This window comes from Corythoichthys intestinalis, chromosome 12 (assembly GCF_030265065.1).
Source record: "Corythoichthys intestinalis isolate RoL2023-P3 chromosome 12, ASM3026506v1, whole genome shotgun sequence".
In the NCBI taxonomy this organism is placed as follows: domain Eukaryota; kingdom Metazoa; phylum Chordata; class Actinopteri; order Syngnathiformes; family Syngnathidae; genus Corythoichthys; species Corythoichthys intestinalis.
The window spans coordinates 55,106,224-55,133,360 of record NC_080406.1 but is presented as its reverse complement, the minus strand read 5'-3'; the positions used below and the strand labels follow the sequence as shown (position 1 = coordinate 55,133,360).

The 27,137-nt window shown below is 38.6% G+C and overlaps 1 protein-coding gene across 1 annotated transcript; it reads right to left on the bottom strand.

Annotated features, from left to right (window-relative positions):
• Positions 1–1,106: 1,106 nt before the first annotated feature.
• On the bottom strand, positions 1,107–26,816 carry LOC130927050 (arginine and glutamate-rich protein 1-B). The gene is made up of 4 exons (XM_057852539.1): positions 26,240–26,816; positions 20,593–20,818; positions 12,381–12,464; positions 1,107–2,751 (listed from the first exon to the last, which is right to left on the bottom strand). Exons 1-4 carry the CDS (start codon positions 26,563–26,565, stop codon positions 2,587–2,589), a joined length of 801 nt encoding a protein of 266 aa, XP_057708522.1. The 5' UTR covers positions 26,566–26,816; the 3' UTR covers positions 1,107–2,586.
• Between the last annotated feature and the right edge of the window lie 321 nt (positions 26,817–27,137).

Here is a 27,137-nt window from a genome sequence, read left to right as displayed (position 1 = left end):
GTTATAGTGCAGTACAATAACAGTTCATATAGAAAACTGTGCTGAAAGAAAAAAATCCATTGTTTAAAAAATGAAATCACACATCTAAGCAGTTACTCACGTTACTCATGACTTTTCAACGAATACTGTTTTACTTGTCCTTGAGTAAATTTTGGGATGTCTTTTACTTTTGAGTATTATTTTCAAGTAACGCTAGTCTTGAGTAAAATTGTTGGCTACTTTACCCACCTCTGATTAAAAACCACAACATAAAAATACATAGAAAAATGTAAATGATTTCTTACAAGTATACTTCACATTACTTGAAACCAGGGGTGAAAGTGGGCCAGAACGGTCAGGAACGCAGTTCCAGTATAAGATTCAGGGCCAGAACGCAGTTCCGGTACGGGGTGCTTTGATTCCGAAAAGATGACAGCAACTGTCAAAACGCTATGTAAAAAAAAAAAAAAAAAAAAAAGCTAAGCTGCCACGCATGCATTTCAGCTCCAAGAAGAAAACAATCTACCAACATCAGATTTACATACACATATGTTAACAACAAGCATAATGAAGTGCTTTTGTTGCGTAATCCGTTTCCAGCAATATTTATTATTGATTTTATTCCACGGACGGCATGGAGGTTTCCCCAGCTGCTGCAGTTTTTATCAAGAGTCTGACGATGAGTCACGTCAATGTGTGAATGCACGCAGCAAAGCAAAACGCCCGGAATCATTTATCCGTTCAATAGGCTGACATACTGACATGTGATCAGCAGAGATGGTTAGCTCTGATTGGCTCAAATTTGCATGTTTTCTCGAACAGCAAAAAAAAAAACTTGAATTGATGCGACAAAAAAAGGGCAATGCAACATAAAACGTATCAAATCTTGAAGAGCAACGAAAGAGTTGAGGCTTATTTATCATATTTAGTTAGGTTGGTGTTATTGCTGTTTTTGTTAACTTTTATTTTCCAAATCATTGAAAAAATACAATTTTGAATGAAAATCAGTTTTTGCATGTGTTATAGAAATAACTGCTAAAACAATTTTCTTTGCATTTCAGTAGTTTAAGAGGTTTTACCACCCCCCCCCCCCCAAAAAAAAAAATTAAAGAAAAATAAATAATTAAAAAAAAAAATCTGGCTTGGTGGCGACCTTCACGTCGGGGAGTTCCGGCAAGAAATTCTAGCCACTTTCACCCCTGCTTGAAACGAGTATGGATTTTTTTTTGTTCAGCAATCAAGATGTTAGGGAAAAACCCAAGCTTTAAGCCATTTTGAGTTTCTGTAAACTGCCGTGGTTATTAGTCTCGTGGCTGTGCAAGTGACATTCGTGTCCACATTTTAGATAAACGTCTGGAATTCTATTGAGACATCACACATTGACTCATGTACGATGCACTCAGTAAATAACAATGACGTCTCAATTAACAGATTTATTGGTTATTCTTGTGACAAGTGATAACAAAAACCTACACGAAACCCACACAAATCGGTATACCCACCCGAGGTCAGCTAGTCACACTAACAGACAAGCGCACGGACACACACACACACGCAGGCAGGCACGCACGCACGCACGCACACACACGACTCACTGACCTCAATACACATCTTACCTGATTTTGGCCTTCCTTTACCATTCCAGACCTACCAAGGGATGCAACTTGCCAAGTTAATTCACAATTTGACAGCTAAAGAACATAATGGACACAGTTTGGCAATTCTTAAGTCACTGGGTCCTCGCCTGAAAAATACCTTGTTATTTCTGTGACCTGTTTGAGCATTGTGGATCATTTTAAAAGAATGTGAAAAAATTGAGCGGGGGGGAAGCACGTCACAGCAAGGATTCACAAAATGACACCACAATCCTTATCACATAAGAAAAAAAAACAAAATTGGGGTTTAGGCGTCTGCCATGGACAGCTTGGGAAGGAAGATTTCACTTATCTGGACTAAATTCATCCCAATGTGCTTCACTTTCTCTTAACCCGGTTGTAGTCATGTACAATAGAAAACCAGTGTGAACATGACCCAGACAAATAAGCTAAACGTACGCACGAATAGGGATTGCAGGAAACTGATTTTTCAAGGCTTTGCTCGAATTTGTTGCCTACGTAGACACATTTTTAAAATTGGAGACTCCCAAGCTTCACATAAAAATTTACAGTAATCTGAACTACAAGTCACAACGATCCCCCACATTCGTGACTCGTATTGTGCCCCATGTTTTGCTTTTGTAGATGTGAGGAGTTAAGACTTATTTATAGGGGAAATGTCATGTTGCAGCATTCTCTACATCAAAATGTTCACATTCCCTAAAAAAAGAAATGAAAATGAAAGTATGCATGAATTGATTATTTTGTGTTTGTGTGGGCGTATAGCAGGACAGAAAAAAAATGCAGCAGTCATTGTCCATCTAAGGTCTTTCTGCTCTTCGGTGCTAGTAAGGGAAGATTTGGACCTTTACATGAATTTGAAGTTTAAACACTATGCTGAGTCACTTTTTCTCTTCCTTCATTCAGCACTTCCAAAATGAAGCGAGCAGCCAGCATAAGAGGACTGGAGTTGATGAGGAGCAAAGCTAGGTGGGGATGAAGGGCAGCTCCTTCATTCAGTGGCCTTGAGGGAAAAGGACAGCTTCGGTCTAGACTTGCCCTTGCCAAGGATCATTTTCTGCTCCTCCTTCTGCTGCTTTTGTCGGTCCTGCTCCAGTTTCATGCGCTCCTCATGAATTTTTCTTTGCTCTTCCACAATGCGCAACTGATCTTCAGCCTGACAAAAAAAAAAAAAAAGGTCTTTATAAACAGCCCAACTGGGCAAAAACCTGCCCAAATTGACGACAGAAACCAAAGCATGCATTCTAAAGCTGCAACAACTAATCAATTAAAATCGATTAATGAATTACAACACTAGCGAAAGGTATGGAATCACCAGTCTTGGATGAGCACTCAGACATTTTATTATGTAGAACAAACAGATAAAAAGCTTGAAAAATATATCGAATTAGTTCAAAAGTGCAACTCCTTGGCATTCAGAAACACTAAAAGAAATGAATAAAAACATTGTTGTGGTCAGTCAAAGTTACTTTTATTGGTGCCAACTCTCTTTGATTGCAGTTGTCAGATCATCCTTGCAGGTCGGAGCCTTGCTGTGGACCATTTTTTTCAATTTCCACCACAGGTTTTCAATCGTGTTCAATAGTGTGATCTGGGCTATTTGCAGGCCATGACATTGACTGGATGAGTCTTTCTCCAAGGAATGTTTTAACAGTTTTAGCTATGTGGCCTGATTCATTGTCATCTTGGAAAACGACATATTTTCAATTGAAGGGATAAGAAAGCTGTCTAAAATTTAAATGTAAACTTGTGCATTTATTGAAGATTTAACCACAGCCATCTCCCCAGTGCCTTCGCCTGACATGCAGCCCCTTATCATCAAGGACTGAGGAAATTTTGATGTTGTCTTCAGGCAGCCATCTTTGTAAATCTCACTGGAATGGCACCAAACAAAAGTTCCCGCATTATCACCTTGTCCAATGCAGATTCTTGACACATCACTTAAAATAATCTTCATCCAGTCATTCAGTCCATGATTGCCTCTCCTTAGCCCATTGCAGTTTTGTTCTTTTCTGTTTAAGTGTCAATGATGGTTTACTTTTAGCTTTCCTGTATGAAAATCCCATTTCCTTTAGGCGCTTTTGCACAGTTCTGTCACATACCTTGACTCCAGCTTCCTCCCATTTCTTCATTTGTCTTGTACATCTTCTGTTTTCAAGAAGTATGGCCTTTAGTTGTTTGTCATGACGTTTGGATGTCTTCCTCGGTCTACCAGTACGCTTAACTTTAACAACCTTGCTATGCTGTTTGCACTTGGTCCAGATTTTTGATACAGCTGACTGTGAACAGCCCACATCTTTGGCAACCATACGTGTAGCGTTACCTTCTTCAAGAAGTTTAATAATCCACTCCTTGGTCTAAAGAGACATCTCTTGTTGGAACCATGATTCTTGTGAATCCACTTAGTCCAGCTGCCCTCCAAGGTGTGATAACTGCACTGTTTTTAACTGCTGACCAATGAGTAGATCTAATCTGAGGCATGGGCCCAATTAAGGAAAGGAAATTGACAGGGTGTGTCTGTATTTTCTACTCAAAATGGAGTGATTCCATATTTTTTTCTTCAGAAAGGAGTGATTCTATATTTATTTCCCTGCACTTGCTCTATAAAAGTAACATTTACTGACCACCACAATGTTTTTTATTCATTTCTTTTAGTTTTTCTGAATCTTTAAGAGTTGCACTTTTGAACCAATTCATTATTTTTTCAAGCTTTTTATCTGAGTTTGTTCTACATAATAAAATGTCTGCGTGAGTACTCGTCCGAGACTGGTGATTCCATACTTTTTGCTAGGGGTTGTAGCTGCCAACAAATTTGTTGATTTTTTTTTCCCGGCAGCTATGAGCAGTCCCATTTGGGTCTTTATTGTGTGTTATGTGAGACTGTGCCAGTGGTTAGCGAAAGGAAGAGAGTTCACTGCTATGCTCAGGTTGGGTTGCTGAAGCAATACAGTAATATTACAAAGTGTTGAGAGTTAGACTGTCTTTTGTGTTTTTAGATCCAGCGTGCCTTCATCAGAATTGAGTAAATGAAGTAGGGCTGCAGCTATCAAATATTTTAGTAATCCAGTATTCAACTGAAAATTCTATTGATAATCGAGTAATTGGATCAAACATTTTTTTTTAGGTAAAGAGCAATTATAAATAATGAGAAAAGACATTTCACCTCATATTGAATCATTTTTAGATAGTCAATGTCTTTATTTTAGATGTACATTGTTGAAAACAGCCATCTCAGATGTGACTTAAACAAAAATAATCACGGCTTTCACTCAAAATTTCTTCTAAATCTAGGAAAAAAAAAAAAAAAATCTTATTTCTTACCTATAACTGTCAGTACGCTTGATAACACTCGTCACTTAAATGTTAGGTGTATTTCCCCCACGTGTCTTAATTTCCATATTTGTCAATCTATTTTTAAGTTCTTGTTAAGTTTTAAGTTGGTCTAAATTGTAAGTCCTGATAGAATTTTGCAGTGTTCAAAATGAATGTATGATACCTGCTGTATTGGAGCACATTAGGCACCAGTGTTACTTGGTGTTTTATCCAGCAATGACGACTGAGCTAAAATTGACAGCTTTATTATGTTTTTATTTTACACTCTGATCACTCTACAGCGATATGTTGTTACAGATTAAATAAAGCCTGTATGTAAGACACGTTAGCCATGCATCGACAGTAGTCATAATTAATAGAAATGTAGCACACCGTATAACGTTACATGAGCAAGGGACAGTAACGTTAATCTTATTTATTAGTGCTGAGAAGTAGGGGTGCAGCTATCGAATATTTTAGTTGTCGATTAATCGATGGACTTGTTAGTTCGAATAATCGAGTAATCGGATAAGGAAAATTAAAAATTAAAAAACCTGAACTGAGCCTCAAAGGGTATATATATATATTTTTTTAAAATGAGGATCTATGTACAACAAAAGAACAATTGGCTTACATAGAAATAGTCCACTAGCTTAAACGCTATGAAATGCAATTTTTTTTTTTTTTAAACAATGCTCTTAACAAATGGTTCAGACACATAGTCCCACGAAAAATGGCTAAATATGCCTATAAACTAAATTATGAATGCATTAAAAAAATTAGCTCAAACAAAAACTCAGCTTACGTTGGTCTTAACAGGGAGCAGTTGGATTCAGCCATTGTGAAAAGAGGCAGACTAGAGGGCAGTGTATCCACCGTAATCAATAAAACTAAATGCAAACACTTTCAAAATACACCATTACAACACCACTTTTATTAAACAAATACTCGAAGCAACAAAATGTAATTCGAATATTTTTTTTCTAATCGAATACTCGAGTTAAACGATTAATTGTTGCAGCGCTAAAGAGAAGTCTGCTTTAAGATGGCAGCTGTTTACTAGGAGTGCAACGGTTTGCGGTTCAAAGCCGAACCGTACGGTTCGCCCTGTACGGTTCAATACGCCTTTATGAACCGCGCCTTTTCGGTTTTGCAATTAATTTATTCCGAACGCTTGTGGAATGAATTGGTCGAGCAATGTGTGCGACGTGAAGCACAGCTGTGGAGAAATTCCCGCCCCACCGCAAGTAAATGTCCAATCGCTGTCAAGCACCTGTGTAATAGAAGCCGAGTAACGCCCTCTCTCGCTTACGAGCGAAGTGAAAGTGAAACAAGAAAGAAAACAAGCTATGGCGAGCGGAGGAGTGGAGAGACCGAAATTTGAGGAAGCGCTGGCTTCTTTCAAATCTGCGGTGTGGCAACATTTCGGTTTCCCCGTAGACTACAATGCGGTGGGAGAGAAAATACGGGGGAGAGAAAATATTGAAAAAAAAAACAAACAAAAAAACTATTTGCAAGCATTGCTCAGTGCTTGTTCCCTATGCTAATGGAAACACTTATGATGATAATGGAAATATGACTCCGGCACCTCAGACGGCATCACCCACAGATATCACTTTCTTAGAGCAGGAAAACCCCGGAGATGACACCAGTGAAAACACACGGCGGGCTTCGTTAATTTATTTGCAACGTTTGACCCGCGTTGCATTGTTCCCTCACAGACATATTTCTCCAACAACATAATCCCAGACATTTATGAAATGGCACGCAAAGCCATCGAAGATGATTTCGCTACAGCACATAGTTTTGACTTGACCACTGATAGTTGGACGTCCCGTTCTACAGAGTGCTACTACCAAACTGTGACGGTCCACTATAATTCATACCTGTCAAGTTGGACGGTCTCGGCGTAATTTGTACAAGTGAGCACTGATTTTTAAATGTGTACGCCGTACGTTACGTTCAAATTCTGTACGTTTTTCGTGCATTACGGTTTTTTTCCTCCGTTCGTTAATGCGTTGGTTAAATGATGCGCGAAAAGTCAGAGGCACGGAGAGGGAAGAGTGTTTGTTGTGACGCTGTAGCAAACGCGATGCTAGGCTAGGTGGCTCCAATATTTCCTGACTTTAGCCGACAGCCTACAACCTACGCCTAGATATCTCATGCATATAGAACTACATGCGAAATGATAGACTCGGTAGCGTTAGTAAACAGCTGCCATTTTAGAGCAGTAAACTTCTCAGAAAGGCTCTGTTGTAGTGAACCTTCCTAGTGAGCCTAGTAACTTTTTATCTAAAATACTCCTAAATCGGCAAAATCTTGACTTGAGTATCTTTAAATGATGAAACAGTTTTAATTCAGAACATTCAGTTTTGATTCAGAACATTAAATGACCTCCAAACATAGCAAAGGTTACCATGTCTTTTTTTTTTTGAAAAAAATGAAAGAAAAAAAAACATGAAAGGCAACACCGGTTACTTTGCCAACTACTGTGTGTGTATTTCAGTATTCAGTCACTAAACTAGCCAAACAGCTAAGAGGCATTTTAACAGTAGAACATGTTTACATTTTAAGTGTTTATTTCATTTTCTTAAAAGCAAAATAAAGGCAGTTAAAAAAAAAAAAAAAATGCAAAAAGCAAACCGAAACCGAACCGATACCGTGATCCCAAAACCGAGGTTCAAACCAAACCGTGGGCTAACTGAACCGTTGCACCCCTACTGTTTACTAACGCCGGGGAGTCTCTCATTTCGCATGTAGTTCTATATACATGTGCTAATGCCGCAGAGTCTGTCATTTCGCAACTACTTCCATATCCACTATGAGAAGCATCAGGCGCTACCACCTTAGCATCATGCGGGCATAGTTTGTAGCAACGTTGGGATAGTTTGTAGCGGCTGTCGGCTGCAGTCAGATATTATTGCTTCCTCCTCTACGCACGTCAGCGCGTTGTCCCGCATTAAAAGTAGTCCGGGCGAAACTGGATGCATTGAGCTGGCAATATTAAACGATTCCTCGAGACGAATAAAATTACTCAGAGAAATAAAATTTCTCAAGATTAATTTTTAAACTCTAGTTACTCGAGTATTTGTGTCAGCTTTAAAATGAAGCCAAATGTATTATTTGTATGCTTTGTATTAAACAGTGTCTTAAAGTGCGTAATTGCGTATGATGGCAAAAAGCATGTTTATTTCATACTTTCCGCGGTAATTTACAATCCTGAATGGAATGGACAGCTTTGATGTGAGTGAAAGCGATCGATAGGTTTTTTTGAATCCCGCGCCATGAAAATGAGCGACTTCCTGGATTGACGAGGTTTCCGAATGTGACGTCAGCGGGATAGTCATCTTCAGTATACATCCAAGACTACAGAATGCAGAACGACTGCGGATTCAGTTGATTTTGCAGATTAATTCGTTTATTTTTCGCATCACGCCAGCCAAATGTGGAGAAAAATTTTGCTGCACCAGGAAGAGGCGTATGAGCCTTTTTGGGGATTCAAAAAGTTCCCGTTCACCCCGAGATTGGCGTAAACAATTTTGACAGCTGAGGGACCATTGGACTTTCGAGGGATGAGTAAACATCATGTTTTGTATTATGTCGAATACTGGGATCATGGCACACGTTTTAATAAGGAAGTCGCTTGCATTTTGTGGCTGTCGATCGGCGGCTTGTCACCCCACGCCCCGTCCTGTTTGCGTGCCCAGCGAGAATGTGCTTTCCTAGGCTTGGCCCCAAGTAGCTCCGTGGTCCGATTGTCGGCCGAGAATGGGCTATTTTTAGCATTCATTCTGCCTGCCTACTGTGGCCCCAGTAGAACGGCAAGCTGTATTTTGCTCACCCGGTTCTCTTTGCGTGCCCGCCGAGAATGCGCTTTCCTCGACTTGATGACAAGCCATGGCAGCCCGCCGTGGCCTTAGTACAACGACGGGTTGGCTGACCCAGCCCAATCGGTCCTCCTCGCGTGCCCGCTGAGAATGCGCTTTCCTCGGCTTGGCCACGTGGAGCTTTGTGCTCCAATATTGGCCATTTTTTCTCCACCGAGAATGGGCTATTTTCGGCGTTTATTCCCGGAGACGAGCACTGCCAGCCCGCAGTTGTTTACGCTCTTTCCTCAGTCTCGGAAGCCGGTGCGGGCAGGGAAATGACAAAAGCCGGTGGCATAAAATATAGTTCGGGAGGTGCAATAAGTGGACAGTTTTGACCATTATGGAGTAATTCTGCCATGTCCTACTGAATAAATGCATTTTAATATTTCATATTCCACTTAGCACAAGACTTATTTGTCCTGACCATACCATTTATTTAGCTATTGGGGAAAAATACTTCGATAGAAAGAATATCCTGTAAAAATATTGGAGAGATTGAAACAATGACATTTTGCTGCTCTCTTCGTCGCATTTTCCTCGTTATGAATAATTTCCCCTCATTATGAATAATTTCCCCTCAATGGGCTGTAGTATGTATCTGACAAAACCATTCTCCTGCCGACGTCATCCTCCTGTTGGGGACGCTCGAGCACCATAATGGTAGGTGTGGCTAAACCGCAGACTAATTTCTCGTCATCTGCACTTTGCAAATTTGTTGTATATAGTCGAATTGTCTCAAAATATAATTCTAATTCACATAATAATGCCATTTAAGACTTTTTTTTATCCTGTCGTACGCACTTTAAGTGTCCGTGTGTCTTGTGCTTTGGAGAAGCATATTAGCACTTTAGTTATTGATAGATAGTAAAGTTGTCTCATTTCTTTTTAAAAAGAAACCACACACACTGTATTTTATTTATGAACAACTGTTTGATAAAGAAAATGAATTCATGACAGTCTGGCCATTCCTTATTTGATTTTGTTGTTTAGTTTGTTCAAATAAAATAAATGAGTCATTGACACAATTTATATCAGCACTTTGTCCACAGGATAAAAAAATGTCAATCAGCAGCACTGTTTTTTCATTTTGAATTTTTGAACGAACACGACTTTTGTCTTATTTGTCTACTCAGAAATTCTTATGTTTTATCCTCAATACCTTTGATAAAAACTAACAGGTTTTATGTACTTAAAACAGTACAGTTGTAGACTAGTCAGGAAGCTGTAAAAAAATTTACATTTTTGAGTCATCCGTTTTGTCTTTATTGTTACTTACAGCTTGCCTAAAACAATTTCAAGTTAAATTGTGACGTAATTAACAAAAAGTGACATCCAACGAATCGATTAATCGTTCAATCGTCCGATTAATCGATTATAAAAAGAATAATTTGTTATAGCCCTACCCTAATGCCTTAAGTTGTATTTGTCTTCAACGTATGCTGTAATATATTACTAAAGGGGGGAAAAAAAGTTATTCGTTAAACCTACCTATATACGCCACACAGTTTATGCAAGTTTTGGGAGACATTTTCACAGAGGTTCATTTCTTTGTTTTTACAAAGAGTGGTGGGAAAAAAAGCATTGTATTTTTATATCAGCAAAACAATTTTTTTTGTATAAAGTTACCAAAGTGTAAAAAGGCGTAATATATATACTTTGGGTGGGGGTGGTAGAGAATTGTTTATTTATTTTGCGTACAAGTGTTATATTTAGCAGTGATTTCTTCCATAAAATGTTAGTATTAATCTAATCAAAAGTAAAATATTTTTCCCATTTAAAGTCTCTATGTATCGAATCGTGGCTACAGAATCGTGATACGTATCATGAATTTATGTATCGTTATAGCCCTGTTATCCATCGATTCTTTACATGATTTATCCCCACAAAGGCAGTAATTTGCTCGAGGTCATCCCAGCTGACTCATTGCAATAAAAATTACAACCATAGCTAATGCCCTATTCACACTGGATTACTATTACCAGTGGACTTCTGGTAATTTCCCAATTACTGCCCAACCTCTGAGTGGATAAGCAAAAGCTGTGTCCCAATTCAGAGTCGGCATCCTCTTCAGACGAGTCTTCCTTCAGCCTTGCTCGACGCGGTTAACGAAGAATGTTGTGATTTCTTTTCATGTGTGGATTATTTACGTTAATACCAATGTCTGGTAGAAATTTCATTTGAATGGAACTATCGTAAAGCCCCGCCCCCCTCGTAAAACTGTCAACCCAAGGCTCATGCAAATTCTCTCAGTGACAATGACTGAGTGAACGAATGATTTATGGATAATGGCGGGAGTTCAAATTTCTGAATTTGCACCAACACCTGGCAATAGACCTGTTTTTTGTTTGTTTTGTTTTTTTAAATCAAATGTTTTTTGTTTGTTTTTTAATGAAGTTGTCTAGAAGTAGACATAAATGATTGCAGTATTTCCAAGGTATTAAACTTTACAGAGAGAAGTCCATTATTATAATTGAGTCAAAATGTTACCACTCGCAACTTAAAAAAGAGAAACGCCACAGGCAAAATATCTATCAAGCTATAAAGTTATTAACTTAATGACGTTATGTCGTGTTCTGTCAGATTTTTCTCCCGAAGCATTGGTGCCAATGAGTATCTTCTACATTCAGTTGAATTCGCAATATTATCCAGAAGTGCCAAATAAACAACTTACATCATAAACATACATGTATAACATGAACAAGACATACGTAAATGCTGTAGGCATGCTTACCATGCTCAACGTTGAGAGCGGCATGAATTCGAAATGTCCGCAGCCAAATGCTAGGTGTGTGCGTGAGAAGAAGTTTCCTTTGTGTGCGTTCGCGACCAAACATAGGCACAACCTCCCTTTTTTTTTTTTTTTTTTTTTTTTCTAAATAGAATATTTCTGGTGTTTATTTGGGACTTTTAGTGTTGGGGTCTTGATAACTGAGATTAGTTATACTTTATTCTATTTGTGTAGTGACAGGCTAATAAATGTTAGCAAACCAACGTTAATAGTTATGTCTACGTTTTTACTACATGGTACATGTTATCAAATATTTTTTGTTTTATGAATCGATCATTAACTTTGAGCAAGCAGAAGTCCCTTGAGTGACCGTCTTGACATTCTATTGTCTATTAGGTCGACGACAGAGGCTAATCCATTGCGTGCATTTGGTGATCCTTCTTTTTTCGCGTCGAAAAAGGCACCATAAAAGTCCCCCCCCCTCAACCTTTCAGTGTACCTGGTGTTGGAATTACAGGTACCCCACGCACAGCAATATACCATCGGGTTTTTGACATTTTAAATTTAGAAAAAAGCAGTTTTAAGTCACGACTACACAGTATTCCTTTGCAACTCTACGGCTCGGTGTCAGACTTTTGTGATTTGGAGGCGTGGTCTTGCGATAGGTCCATTGAATGTTTGGAAATAACTTGACACGTTCAATACTTGTATTTTCCCAATTGTATGTATTTATAGCACCCAACCAGAAAAAATCTCTACCAAACCCCATTGTGGACAGCAAAAACAGAACACACAGACCCCCCCCCCCCCCCAAAAAAAACGTGAAAGTATCAATTTATCGATCGGAAAATTACAAGCAGAAGAAAAATGACATACCAGCTTTGCTTGGGCCTCTGCAATCTTACGGTTATTCTCCTCCAAGATTTTTTCAAGCTCCTCCCGCTTCGATTTTTCTTCCTCCTAGATGGGTGACACGATGAGATGTTAGCCCACAAACAGGCTCCAGCCGCCCGGTCTTTGTACACTCGCATACGCCACACACACATGCATTTCACTTATTCCACCACAGAGAAAAACATTTTAAGTCCCTTGCACCTGACCACAGTGTGACGTTCTTTGCAGCCACCCCAAATTGTTCTAAATTTAGTGGGGTCACAAAGGGAACCACTTTCCCCTCCCACTACAGCTGTTATTATCCTTCTAGACAAAACTTAAGTTTAGCCACATCAGAGGCATTCTGCAATTTTGGGAAATAATTAGCAGTTTAAAAACAATTTAGTGGGGTCCCACTCATCACACTCAATGAACAAGTATCAATGAAAGACATTCTAAAAGTATATACATTATATTTTCTCAGCAAAAAAAAAATATGTAAGTAAAATAGGGAATAATTTTGGCTCACCAATGCATGTATACCTACGTATTTTCCATGCCTGTGTACCTACACAACTGGTGAAAGCATTCCGCATAAAACAGTTGTATATTTACTGTCTCGTCCGGACTGTGTGGCCCCTGCAGAGAGAGAAACGCTCCTGGGGTAGGTGTGTAGGTTGGTATGGGGGACTCTGCCAGACCGCACCCGCGGTACTCCTCTGATTTCTGATTGAAACTGATTTCTGCACTGCTGAGCCTGCAGCCACAGCTCATGATCGTGTATTGTTTTTCAGTTTCTGTGCAGTGGCACAGCCCAGGTTGATGGCAGAGTGAGGTAGAGTGCAGCACAACGAGGTGTTTGTGTGTATTCAAGAAGGACCGGACCACGGTAACACTTACAGAACAGGACACAAGTCACAGCTGAGCTGAAAGGCTGCAGGCCAGCTCAGGTCAAGTGCTAGTTAGGAAGGTGGTTACAAATAACAGTATCAATCTTTACAAACAGCCCTATAGAAGAAGCAAGTCATGAGTAAAACACAGTACATGTTTTTTTTAAGAAGGTAAAAAAAAAATCTGTATTACAAACAGGCAAATGGAAAATCAATGAGTTAATTGTGATGAGATTGAAGAAACACTTTAGAAAGGACTTTGAATCAAAGCTTGTCACGAAAACCTCGACAGGACAAAAGTTCCATTGCGGAAGGAATCGAAAAAAGAATATATATATAGATATATCTTAAACAAGTGAATACAGTGATGGTAGTCCTGGACTGATATTGCATTTGGATTGAACATTTGAGCTGAGCTTGTTTTAGTTGTATGTGTGCACCTGCATAAAGGTAAACTAATACAAATAGCAAGACTGTGCTGATCTTACAGATTCCACCAGAGTTGTAGTGGACCACTTTATCACCCTGCGCAAGAAATTTATTAAAGCCTCTTTATACTTCCACGCCCGTATTGTACCATATGGCCAACCAACATGTGCTGCACACAAGACACAGATTGTCACCGGGCACAGAATGTCGTGACGATAATCTCGTCATTGTTTGGTCAAATACGCATACGTCCGAATGAAGAGGAATATAGACTAATCTGAGCAAAACGACTGGAAGTACCCCGTCCGCCATTGCTGAGGTGTGCCTCATTGGTTGAGGTACTGGGGGTTGTCATTATGATACCAGAAGACAACATAGAATGTGGGAGATTTGAGTGGTTTGAGTGAAGCTTTAGCAAATAGCATGTTCAAAATGATGATCATTGTTTTTCTTGTTCTTCTCTGTGAATTTTATTTTCACTGTTTGTATTATATTTTTGTGCTCTTAATTTTGTTTGCATTTTCACATTATATCTGGAGAGATCAGTTGCAAAACTTCAAACGCACACCAGTTTGTTTGCAGTTTTAAAAATCCATTGCCAATATTTGTTGTTTTTCGATGTGCTTATATCACTCAAATGTGCACCTAACTCAGGTTTGAATACAATTATTATATACCAATTACTGTATTAATTAAAAAAATATATATCACTTATCACATACCAAAAAAAAATAATCAAAAGGTGACAGTTATCAGGCCAGGGTGTTTCCTAGTTTCAGGGAGCTGGCAACCCTAGCAGCTGACATTACTGTTTACATTAACTGATGCTGGGCTGCAACTGAGGTGTGCTAACACCCCAGTAATGGCGGCCACCACGAGAGAGCGAGGTCCACAATTCACTATTCAGATTAGTCTATAGGTGCGATGCTTGGCGACAGTAGCGGGTGGGAAACCCCTGTCTTATATTGTGGCTGTTTCTCAAAGTCCGGCAAAGTCCTAGTCAAATTTATAGTCAAAACGGTGATAGGAATTGGCAGCGGTAGTTTCAACTTATGGTGTCTGAACTATTACCAGCCTTAGCATCACCTCGACATGGAGGGAAATTGCGGCACCTATTCAAAATAACTTATTTGGGTTGCGTTACAATATAAAGGCAAACTGCCACGGCAGAAGTATAAAGAAGCCGTTAGCCAGGAACTGATGCACAAGAGAATCTTTTCTTATCAACCTTACATTAATTTAAAAAATGTCATAAAAAGGTTTACCTCCAATTACCTCCAAATGAATTTCCAGGTAAAATTCAATGCTGTAATATTGCATCTAGTGCTTGGACTTAAGGTATAATTTAAGATGTACAGTTTATTACAATACAAAATTAAGTACGAGTGTTCCCGGTCTACTTTTTACCCATTGGCATCTTCCAAATGCTGGTAACAAGGTAACTGCAATTAGTGCTGGGCAATATGGTAAAAATCATGATAGGAATGTAACCATGATATAATAATTTGTTTAAGCTCTTTTTTTTTTAACATTAAATCGACCTGTCATTATTGTGAACTGTATCAAATATTGCTGACACGTACATACTAGAGTTGCCCCAATTACAGATTTTTGCACCGGAGTTAAGTCCGAGTCACCTGATTTGGAGGATCTGCCGATACAAAGTACCAATCTGATACCTGTACAATTTATTAATTTGGTACAAAACATAAACTGTATATTTTTGTTTCTTTTAACAATATCCTTTTCTGTCTGTTAATTTGCTGCTTTGTAGCCGTTTAAAAAAAAAAAAAAAAAGAAACGCAATCTTTCTCACTGGATTTTGATCCTCTAAAATCGTTGCGCAGTCTACAGAACATATATATATATTTTTTGACGATATCCTTGTACGTCCTATTTTGTTGCTTTGTAGCCCTTGGATAAAAAAAAATATATTAAAACCCATATTTTTTTCACCCGATTTTGATCTTCTAAAAATGACGTGCTCGGGCCAGATTTCCGATCGGATCAGAGACATCCCTCATCCTGAAATCGCGGCGGCTTGGGATAGCATTTTTTATGAGGAAGGTAAGAGGACCAGAAAAAAAAAAAAAAAAAAAAGGGGTGGGGGGCGAACATGAAAGTCTGAAGTCTGGACATATTATTTAGCCGTGTTGGCGTATCAAATGTAAATACGTAGGAGCTGAATAGCGGCATATATATATATATATATATATATATATATATATATATATATATACACATTTGCAAAAAGTTTTTTTAATTGATTAGTACTTGTGAGTAGATAATACCTTATTGGCCCGAATATAAGACGGCCCTGATTATAAGACGATCCCCTTTTTCAAGACTCAAGTTTGAAAAAAGACTTTTTGAACACCTAATTAATTTTCATACAGAAAATAATTACAGTACATCCGAAACACATGATTATAACAATATATTTGAGAGAAAAAGCATGTTATTTTGCCTCATTCAAATCTTAATATCTGAACATTTAAATATGTAAACCAAAGTGCAATCACATTCGTAAATGAATGGCTTCTGGTTTATGAAATGTAAATAAACCAATCTATTGTGATAAAACAACAAAATTGCAATAAATGCATTAACCATCAAAGTCTAACTGTAACTGTAGTCTTCAAACAAATCTAAATAGAAAGAACATTTACATAATGAGAGTAACTAAGATCTATCATGACAGAACATCGCTTCAATGATATCTGGCGCCATCTAGCGTCGTGAATGGGGAGAGTAGCTGAGATCTCTCATGACAGAACATCGCTTCAATGATATCTGGCGCCATCTGGTGTCGTGAATAGGTATACTGTCTAGACCGCGAATATAAGACGACCCCCTCTTTTTAAGGGTTATTTCAATGCAAAAAACACAGTCTTATATTCGGTCCAATACGGTAGATGTTAATAATGGAATGAAACGGGCCGTCTGAGTAACATGTCTTGCTCTGTTTAGTTTTGGACTGCCATTTTCAATTGTTTTGAATGCATCAGTCATGTATGGATTGGGAGGAGGGAATTCCCAGCATGCTTTGCGGTGGCCACTTGTAAAAAATCAACATGTTATATTGCTTTTGTTAGTGGATAATTCTTTTACAATAGAATTTGCTTTTTGCGTAAATCCAATTTATTATTTATTGTCATTTACAGTTTTGTCTCTGCAATTTGAGTGAACGTGTCACTGAAACTGGTAGCTATTTGCACTTTGTAACAGTTGGAATAAAGCTGTGTCTTTGTATGTGCCCTGTGACTGTGTAGCAATCAGTTCAGCAATCAGTTCATCAAACTGTTGGCAATCTTTCACGTGAGGCCGATTTGATACGTATCTAGATCAATGGTTCTTATCCTGGGTTTGATCGAACCCCAAGGGTTCGGTGAATAAGTCTAAAAAGGATTGACGAAGGCAAAAGTGCTTTTTTTTGTACGGTGACTAAATCCATGCAAAGTGGTGTTTTACACCTGGCCTTGTTTGAACCTCTATTCTTCTACCATCAGAAAAGAGAAACTGGTTGGCTCAATGGAAGGTTGACTCACTGGTTATGAGGAAGTACAACAGACCTATCATATTTGGTCAATAATAAAATGTCAAATTTAAGCCATAGACTTCATAATGGTATTGACGGGTCAGATCGGTCATGCATTGCGCCTCACCTTCAAGCAAGGGGCCACCCACATCAAGAGGAGCTATTCACAAACACGCACGCAGCGATCCAACGCCAGATTTCTGTTGAAAAAGTACGAAAGCTGCACCGCATACAAACAGGAAGGATTGTCTCAGCAGTGATTTGTTCGATGATTCAAGGTACTTATTATACTTTTCGTACCATACATGCATTTTAAAACGTGAAAAAATAATGGGAGAAATTAGCTGTTACGGCATTGGCATCATAGTTCACAATATTTATGTAAAATAAATGCTAATTGCACAGTTTTTTTTTTCTTTAACCAAGAATCGAGACTTGTTTTACGTCCATATCTATAAAGAATTCAGGTATTTAAGCATTTATTCACAAGAATTTTCACCAGAAAAGCTGTTTACATATGTCGGCCGCCACATTGACTGACAGGCTATTATCGTACTTCGACATATTTACGTAAAATAAATGCTAACTGCATGTTTTTTATTTGCTTTTAACTAAAGATGCACAATAATAACGGTTACCAATAATTATCGGCCGATAATGGCAATTATGAGGCCACACAGATAATCCAAATTTTTTTTTAAAATTCAACCAATAATGCAATCCGATAATTATATACTTGATTTAGCCTCCAAATGTGAGTAATCGAAGCAGTTTTGTCCAATTCTGCACCGCCACCTCAACCCCTTCACCCTCAGAAGCCCATGTCGCATGGGTGACGCGTTACACGACAGTGAGGCAGTTGGATATCATGGCGGCTATGTCAACAGCGTGGGTTGTTTTTTCCGTGTGTGTTCACTAACAGACTACCGTTGTACTTCGACATGTTTACGTAAAATAAATGCTAAATGCAAGAATTTTCAACGAAAAAAGCTATTTGTCTGCGATTCCACTCTGACAGATTTGACAGCCTCGCCAACTGTGCAGGCCCACTCTTTATCGGCTCCGCGACCCATGTCGCATCAATACATTATGAAGTCATAGTTTGAGCCCAAATATAGTAGTGCTTTCGCTGGTGGGGTGGTAAAATATTTGAAATATATTGGTCAGAATATTGCTCAGTTCATCACACACAAGTGTTAAAAAAAAAAATTTTTTTTAAACCATTTCAATCTGATTATGCAAAATTTCCAGGTAAACAAGGTTTAAACATGTGTTGGTGATGTATTTTCAAGATGTTATGGAATAGCTTGAATATTATTGCACCACTAAGTTGTTTGCAGTTTCAGTCGCAAGTCAATTATGCCGCCGCAACTATCTCAGAAATTATGCGGACCAGCTTCAAAATAAGAGCCCGATGAATCATGTATAGTATGAAGCAGTACTTGATAAGTAAAGCTTCAACAACTAATTGATTAGATTAGTAAAAATGGATGAATTCATTTGTTAATGAATTTGAACATCAATTTCATCGGCAACTAATTACGGCTATACTCCCTCTCCATAGTTCAGGACCTTCCTGCTTGTGAGGGTACGCACACGCCAGTGATTAAAGCAAGAGGAAGTTCACTGCTATTTGCAGGTCGAGTTTCTGAATCAATATTAGTTACGATATGTCAAGAGAGTTAGGCCAGTTGTGTGTGTTGTTTGATCCAGATGTGCGTCCGTTGAGTAAATGAAAGCATTTGTATTGTTTAAGCTATTTTTTGATGAGCGTTACACTTAGCATAGAGCACTAAGCAAGGTAGCGATTATGCTAACCAGTAGGGGTCGACCGATATAGGATTTTCAAATGCAGATACTCCCAAAAAATTTAGCAGATTGCCGATATCCAGAGGCGATTTTGTACTACAGACAAACCAGGTTTTAACGGTGTTGAGAGTTGATGGATGAAAAAAAAAGTCTGACATAGGACTCTGCCATTTAGTTATGGCGACATCTAGGGGCCATTCTGTCTTATTTCTCTAGTCAGTCATGTCTATGCTAAAAAAAAAAAAAAAACGATAGATGGGAATTAGGTCAACAATAAGTTTACTATAGTTTTTGCAATAGTCATATCACACAGCACTAATTGTAAGACAAACTTTTATATCTAGTTTCAAGATCTTTGTGTCTGTGAAGAGAAATATTACGTAATAGAGCGTTTTTAAATTAAAAAAAAAAAAAGTTTATGCGGTTTTCAATTCATGCCATGGTATAGTTCTACCAGCATGGTCAAACTAGTGAGCGGAAAATGTTATATAACAATTTCAAGTATAAATAAATAGTAGTTAGTAATGGGGAGTTTAGTAGCCATTTCGTTGGAGAATTAGTGATACCCACACCATATTTAATATGTGCATTTTGGAGGCAATAAGTCGTGGCAATTAATTATGAATATTGCAGAAACCATTGATTACACAAAAGTTCGTTGAACTTGTTTAATTTCACGTTGAAATTTATAAGTAATGATTTCTCGGCCAGGTGTCACTTGACAATGGAGTTGTCAAGTCATGTTTCCACTAAGATTGCACGGCATTTCGGTACTACTATAGTACCGCGATACAAAAGTTTTTAAAACTATAATATGCCAGCAATTATAAACTAACAGTACTTTTATTTCATTTTATTGGATGGGCTTCAATTGGTAAATTGAAGCCTGTCTCTAAGCATAGTACACAGCGAGGCTAGTGAGTGTGATGTAGTTTGATTGTTGCTTAGTTGTCTCCTCCCCTTTATGTTCATTGGCTGAGAGCGAGAGCCTGCTTGCTACGGCAGGGCTGTTCATTGACCAGCCCTTATTGTTTACCCTGTACTTTACAAAATCCATGTGTTAATGAGAAACGCAAGTGTAGTTGTTGACGTGTGCATTAATAATATGTGAATTGGTTGGTAGATGACCCGTTCCCAAATGAATATAGTCCGCTGTATTCTTAGCCAACGCGAGCTAACCTCTGGGTGCTAGCTGCTAGCTGCTAACGTTACTCGTCTGTTCCTTTGATTGTTGCAGCTAAACTGAAATCGTTATCATTTTGTTTGTTTATTAGTTCTGAAGTATTTATTTTAATTCATGTTATTGTTCCTGAAGTTTGCTCATCTTTTCTAAAGGATTTATTTGTTCCTAAAGCAAAACTGATGGGCAAATCATCAAATGCAAACCTTACTGGAAACAGGGCTTAACAGTCCCATTAGCAGTGAATGTGGAGAAGCGGAGCCCTCCAAATAGTCTCCACTAAAGAGTCAAAGAGGGTGAGTGGAGGGTAAATGGGTTGGGTAGTAAGAAGATAAAGGAGGGGTTGCATTCCAAACGACCGAGCGTTACCTCTCTGGCCTTTTGTGCCGCCAACTCAGCATGTCGCTGTCTTTCCAGCTCCTCCAGCAGCTGCCGCTCCATGATGCGCTTTGCCTCCTCAACGCGACGCAACACCTCTCGCTCAATCTCGTCCTTACGCTTCTCCAGCTCCTCCTCCACCCGTTTGGCCACCAGCTCCTCCACTCGCCGTGCTGTCTCCTCTTCAATAAGCTTTTCTTCAATCTCCTGTTGACGACTAGTTAACAGAGAAGCACTGGTTAGAGAAAATTAGTAGGAATGTACCGAAAGCAAAATTATCGGCCGCAACCGAATACTGGAAACACTTGGCTGAAAAAACGAAACTGCAAAAAAACTGCAGAAAAACATACATGCATATAATATATATATATATATATATATATATATATTTTTTTATTTTTTTTTCATCCGTTATTTAAAATTATTTCATTATTTTTCGATTAATGCCCTTTGATGTGGCATTGGTTCTACAACCCCTGAGGCTGGAGACATTTAGTTTGAATGGTGCAGATTCTGCAACTCCATGGGAGGGTGCGTTCCCGGCGGCAATGAGCGTTTTGAACTCTGAACGGTGCTGGCGTCGTCATAGCAACACACGCCACAGCCGATGAAAACTTGATAAATGCGCTTTCTTGGAAGTTTGGGACATTCGAAAAATGGGTCTCACGCCTCCAATTGCTAAGCTAAATGAGATCTTGATGTACTTTGTGTGGAACTGTAGTTCACAACAGGCCTGGACAATACAGTGGTACCGCTACATACAAAGTTAATTCGTTCCAGGACGTTGTTCGTAGGTCGAAATGGTCGTATGTCGAGCAGGATTTTCCTATAAAATATAATTCCATTAATGTTTCACAGCCCAAAAACCTACACTAAATCCTTAACAAAACTGCTGTTACTATTGCACATAGCAGTTACAAAGAGCAAAACAAATAAAATATGAATATAAATCGGAACAATAATATAATAGTATTAATAATAATAATACCTGTAATAATGTAATGAATAGGGTTCTAATGTGGCGGATGTTTTTTGTTGCACCTGAACGCACCGCGGAGCTGAGATAGCAAGTGCGGTTCTATTTTACTTTCTCTTTTAATGTTTTGTTGCTGGCGTACAGAAGGCGTGTTGTGTTGCACAATTTGATGGAATACATGATTAGAAACCTGATGAACTGATGAAGCTGGCGATTTCTTTGGCGATGTTTCCATAATAATAAATATCACCTTAAATTATAAAGACTGATGAACGGAGGTCGTTCGGAGGACCGTTGAGATCGACATACTACGACCGTATTGTCGAGCCAGTTTACGGATGTGCACAGCATGCTCATATTTTATTTTTTCTATCATTTCCATCTTCATTTCAATGGTAAGCAGCACCTTGGAACTAACCTTGGAGCTAGACATGTGCAGATTACCGGTTTCAAGGTATACCGTGGTATGAAAATGTCAAGGTTTCAAAACAGCAAAAATTTTCCGTCATACCGTCCCTAAGGCATTTGCTATTTTTTATATCGAAGAAAACGAAATTGCTGGTATGGGAATATTTCGGCTACAGAAAAGTTACAGACTGACGCGGCTTATACATGCAAAACATGTTTGCAGAGGGTGGCTGCCGAGGAGGCAATACCTCCAATTAGGGGTGTAAGGGTACACAAAAATCTCTGTTCGGTATGTACCTCGATTTTGAGGTCACGGTTCGGTTCATTTTCGGTACAGTAAGAAAAAAAAATGCAAAATATAAATGTGCTAGTTGTTTATTACACACCTTTGTGCTTTCAACAATAGGAACATTAGCCTATACAAAGCTAGAATTCTGCTCAAAAAGTAGCGGGTATTTAAAGATAATCCAACAACACTTTCCCTTTCAGACCCCCCGTATTGGTCAGCTTTCTTTCTGAAAGAAAGAAGAAAAAAGGCAATCCTAATGACAAAGATTTTAACATGTATTTTACAAATGAAATGCCTCAATGAATCATTTTTTTTTTCTTATGAACGGTTTTCAAAAGCTTTATTGTTGGATTTCCTCAAGTTAAAGCGCCACACAGAAATTCATAAATTTAATTGTGTAAGCAGGATCTGGGTATTATTCTTATTATTTAATAACAGGTGTTTTAGCTCATTTCAACTTATTTTATTTAAATGGGCTATTATTTATTTTATTATGTGTTTATATTTTACAAATGCGATGTAGTATTCATTTATATTGTGTATTTTATGTTGTATAACTATAGTTCCTATATGAATATTAGTTCCTACTTGTTTTGTTGTGGTAGGAGGGTTTTGTATTGAACACGGGGCCGTGTTGGTTATTATTATAGCAGAGAACACAGCAGTAAATCAACAAAGACAATCAACTGTGCCCGGATCTACCACTCAAGACATCTGATGGATTCAAAAAGTGGGTTACGATTGGACATTAGTTTGAAAATCGACCGGATCCACCGTATTTTTACACGAGTGACTTCCGGTTTGGCCGATCCTAGCTACCGGTAGTAGTATTAATGCAGGAGGGTCGCGTCTCGCGTCAAATAATTGCGTGCGTCGAGTTGAGCCGCTTCTGGGACGCATCTAATACGCGGCCGCACTGCGACTGGTGTGCATTGGCTGATTGACTTTAAGCCCTCGTTTCACTGTGTTCTCGCAGCGGCCACATTGTCGCGCCGTTGACGTTTCTGGGTTATACTGTCCTACCGTGTTGGTCCTCATTATAGTAGAGAAGACGGAGTAAATATAATCTACACAAAGAAACTGTAACCCGATCGACTCACAGCCTCGAAAAGTACGGGTTACACTACGTCAGAAACTCGTTCGGTACGCCTCCGCTCCGAACCGAGCACCACGTACCGAAACAGTTTAATACAAATACATGTACCGTGACACCCTTACCTCCAATATGATTTCGCATTAATACAAAATTAAAGGTTAGTAAACACTGTCATGAGCTTTTCCCACCAGCTGCGAGAGTTAACTCCAGCGTGGTTTAGTATGTCCAGCGGTAGTAAAATGTAGTGTTTTTTCTTTTTTCTGTTATCTCTCTGGCAACTGTCTGTGTTGAGAAAGAGTGTGTGTGTGCGTGTGTGTATAATGTAAACATGATACGAGTCATACACCCATGCTTTTCATGGAAAATAATTCAATTATTTTTGTTCTGATGGTGATAATGTTGAATGAATGAATTTATTGTCATTGTCATCATCACCAGAATCATTGACAGTTACAGACACAGACTACGGAATAATTTGCCCGAAAAAGACGATGACAGACAAAGGAAAGACGGGAAAAAGCAAATGCTTATCGATACCCGTCCCCCATTTTTTAAACTATATTTTAACTTAACTTAACCCAATTTGATAGTTTGACAGATTGATTTGATGGTTTGAAAAATAAAAATCCTGTTCAATCGAAAAAAAGTTAAATAAAAGATGTTTTTTTTAAACCCAGTTATCTCAAAGTAATAATTTTTAGAGCTGTAATTGCAATACCATGAAACCATGATATTTTGGCTTAAGGTTACCAGACCGTCAGAATATCATACCGGAACATGCCTGCTTGGAACCCGTGTTTTCTCTCCCAAGAAAATCCGCCATGTGCCCATCTTCCAGCAAAACAAAGGAATTGCTGCAATGTCATAAATCGTCGTATTTCGAGCATGTCGTCGGATGTAGAAACAAATGGCAGGTCAAATTTGATGTCGATGTCGAAAAGATCGCGTGTCGAAGCGATCGTATGTCGAGTTACCACTGTACTTTCATTGCAGGGATGTGCGATTTTTTTTTTTTTTTTTTTGAACACACAAACTCGTTTTTCTGCTACATGCTCGTAAAGCGCCACAAATTCACTCACGTTTAACAGCCTCTCACTTACACAATGAATTAGTTGTCTTTTATTGTAGAGCTACCAAGTAGTCGATGGCCAGATCAAAGCTACAGAGCTGTCAATCATCGTTAACTTTAAGTACAAAACGCCAGCTACACTGGTGACAAGAAAGAAAAAAACTGTTTGGTCGCACTGCTTTGCAAGAGGGAGGTGTGAGAGGCTGTGTGGACTCACTCAATGACCCATTTAATAAAAGGCAAGCATTTTTCCAAGTTATTCTTGTTTAAAACTAATTCACATTATGATGGCGGCACTGTGAATAGCACGTCCACCTCACAATTCTGGGATCGTGAGTGGCCTCCCTGTGTGGAGTTTGCATGTTCTTTGCCTGCCTGTGTGGGTTTTCTCGGGGTTCCTGCTGATTGACATTCCAAATTGTCCTAAGTGTGAGTGTGTGCGTGAATGGCTGTGAGTCTATATGTGCCCTGCAACTGGCTGGCAACCAGTTCAGAGTGTAAGCCGCCTTTTGCCTGGAGTTAACTGTGATAATAACATGAAAATTTGCTGGTTTACAGCGTTTGCAAACGATGGGAAAAAAGGGCAAAAAATTCTATTGTTGACACTACATGCTTGACGAAAACAGATGTGAACTTTTTTTTTCCTCTCTAAATGTAAATCTTACGGTTAACGGCTTAGCGAACAGACATTTCGGTGAACATTTCGAAATAAAAGCGCATCAAGCTCAACATGTAAAATGTAGATTTCTGGAGGTAATCTCAAATATTCATATTCTACTCTAAGAATAGCTTTAAAATGACCGCAATTATCAAACATCTGATTGGCAATGAATAATTTGGCTTCCAATTAGCAAACATGCACCTTGCAGGACAAGATGACAGTCATTTTGGATCAAATAAATACTTTTGATGGGCTGTATCTGGCAGAAAACAAAAATGGCACTGGGTTTCTCACCTATTTCATACTCTGCACTTAGATAGCTTTCAAATGACTTGTTATGCATTGTGTTTTTTAATATTAATTATTTTTAATATAGTTTGTGTTAAGAATAACACTTTATTGCATTTGAATAGGTTATTTATTATTGTCACTACATGACTGGTTGAATTGGTTAAAAAAATTTGTCAATAATATCGCGTATCAGCAATTACTCATGAGACAATATATCGCCTACAAAATTTGTTATCGCGACAGGCCTACCTGTACTTCCAGCTACCCAGACGTTTTTTTTTTTTTAATTTATGAAAGTGTGCATGGGCCTCTGTAGAACCCTTTGGGTACAGTGATGCCAGTGTATATTATTCAATATACAACAATATTTTACCTCAGATGAGCTCTACGTTCATATTTATTGTACATTTGATTTATGCTATAATTTGAATAAAACATTAACAACAGAACTTAGTCACGAGCTACTCAGCAGTCTCTTTTTTTCTACAACTTTTTAACTCTCAGACAACACTTAGTCGGAAGACTGTCCTTTATTCGTCATCAATCATTTTGTATAGTCACAATAATCTCGTCTTGAATAAAATACAAGGCTATTATACCCACATTTGCTATTAATTTGATGAAACAATTTATATTAATGTGGAGATACCACTAATCTGATTAAGCAAAGATGGGAACACTTGATTACAATAACCTGGGAGTGAATTGTAGGCCTTGTGCCGACTAGCCCTCTGCTAATAGTTAGCGTTGTCAAGTGCACTAGGCTAATTTAGCATGTTTAGCTTAGCATGTAGCGGACCAATATGGTAGCCGATCCAGTCTTGATTGTGTTGTACTAAATTACTCACATTTTTCTTTGCCGTTCCATTTCAGCTTTCCGTTCTTCCTCCTCCTTCCTCTGTTTCTCGTCTAGGGCATTTCTCTTGCTCAATGTCCTTCCAAATATGTCGATGCGCTCCGGCGGGGATGCCGCTCTGTCCCTGCGAGACGAGGTTGTGGCAGACCGGGACCGGGAACGAGATTCTCTGCGCCTGTTCCTTTTAGCTTCTCTCGACTTGGAACGCTTCTTGGACCTCTCCCTGTCTCTGGATCGCGACCGACTCCTTTTCTTACTGTGCTTGCTGCTTTTGGAGTGTTTTGACCTAGATGAGCTTCGGCTTCGAGAGCGGCCCATGTTGACTACTCCACTCGTTGAGCGCTAAGCTAGTAGGACGTATATCTAACGCGATTGCAAAGGGTTGTACCTGGAGTGTAGTTCCACACTTCCTTTCTCAAGTTATTGGTATATAATATAAACACGCTTGTCCACTCTACCAGCCGATAAAGCCGAAGTTATCATTCAAAAGATGTTGTTTACAGCTTGCTAGCTTGCATGAAGCAAATATGGCGATTTTACGGACGCGGTTTTCCCATCATGCACAGCAGCCTTCGTTTTGATTCGGCTTTCTTCGGGATTACTTAACCAATGATAAATGATTCTTACCGAGGCGTTACAACTTCATTCGTTCATATTGAACGACACATCGGAAGGGTTGCCAACTGTGAAGAAAATAAATAAATAAGCGACACCAAATTGGTAAAGCCGTCATCCTTTCATTATTTTTTTTAATGTGATTTTTTTTTCTTCAACCTATAATTATAACAATATTATAATTTTACTCAAAACTGAATTAATTAAGTTCCTATTTGTCTTATATAAGCACAGAAAAAACAATTATCAGCATTGTATTTTAAATGAAAATATAC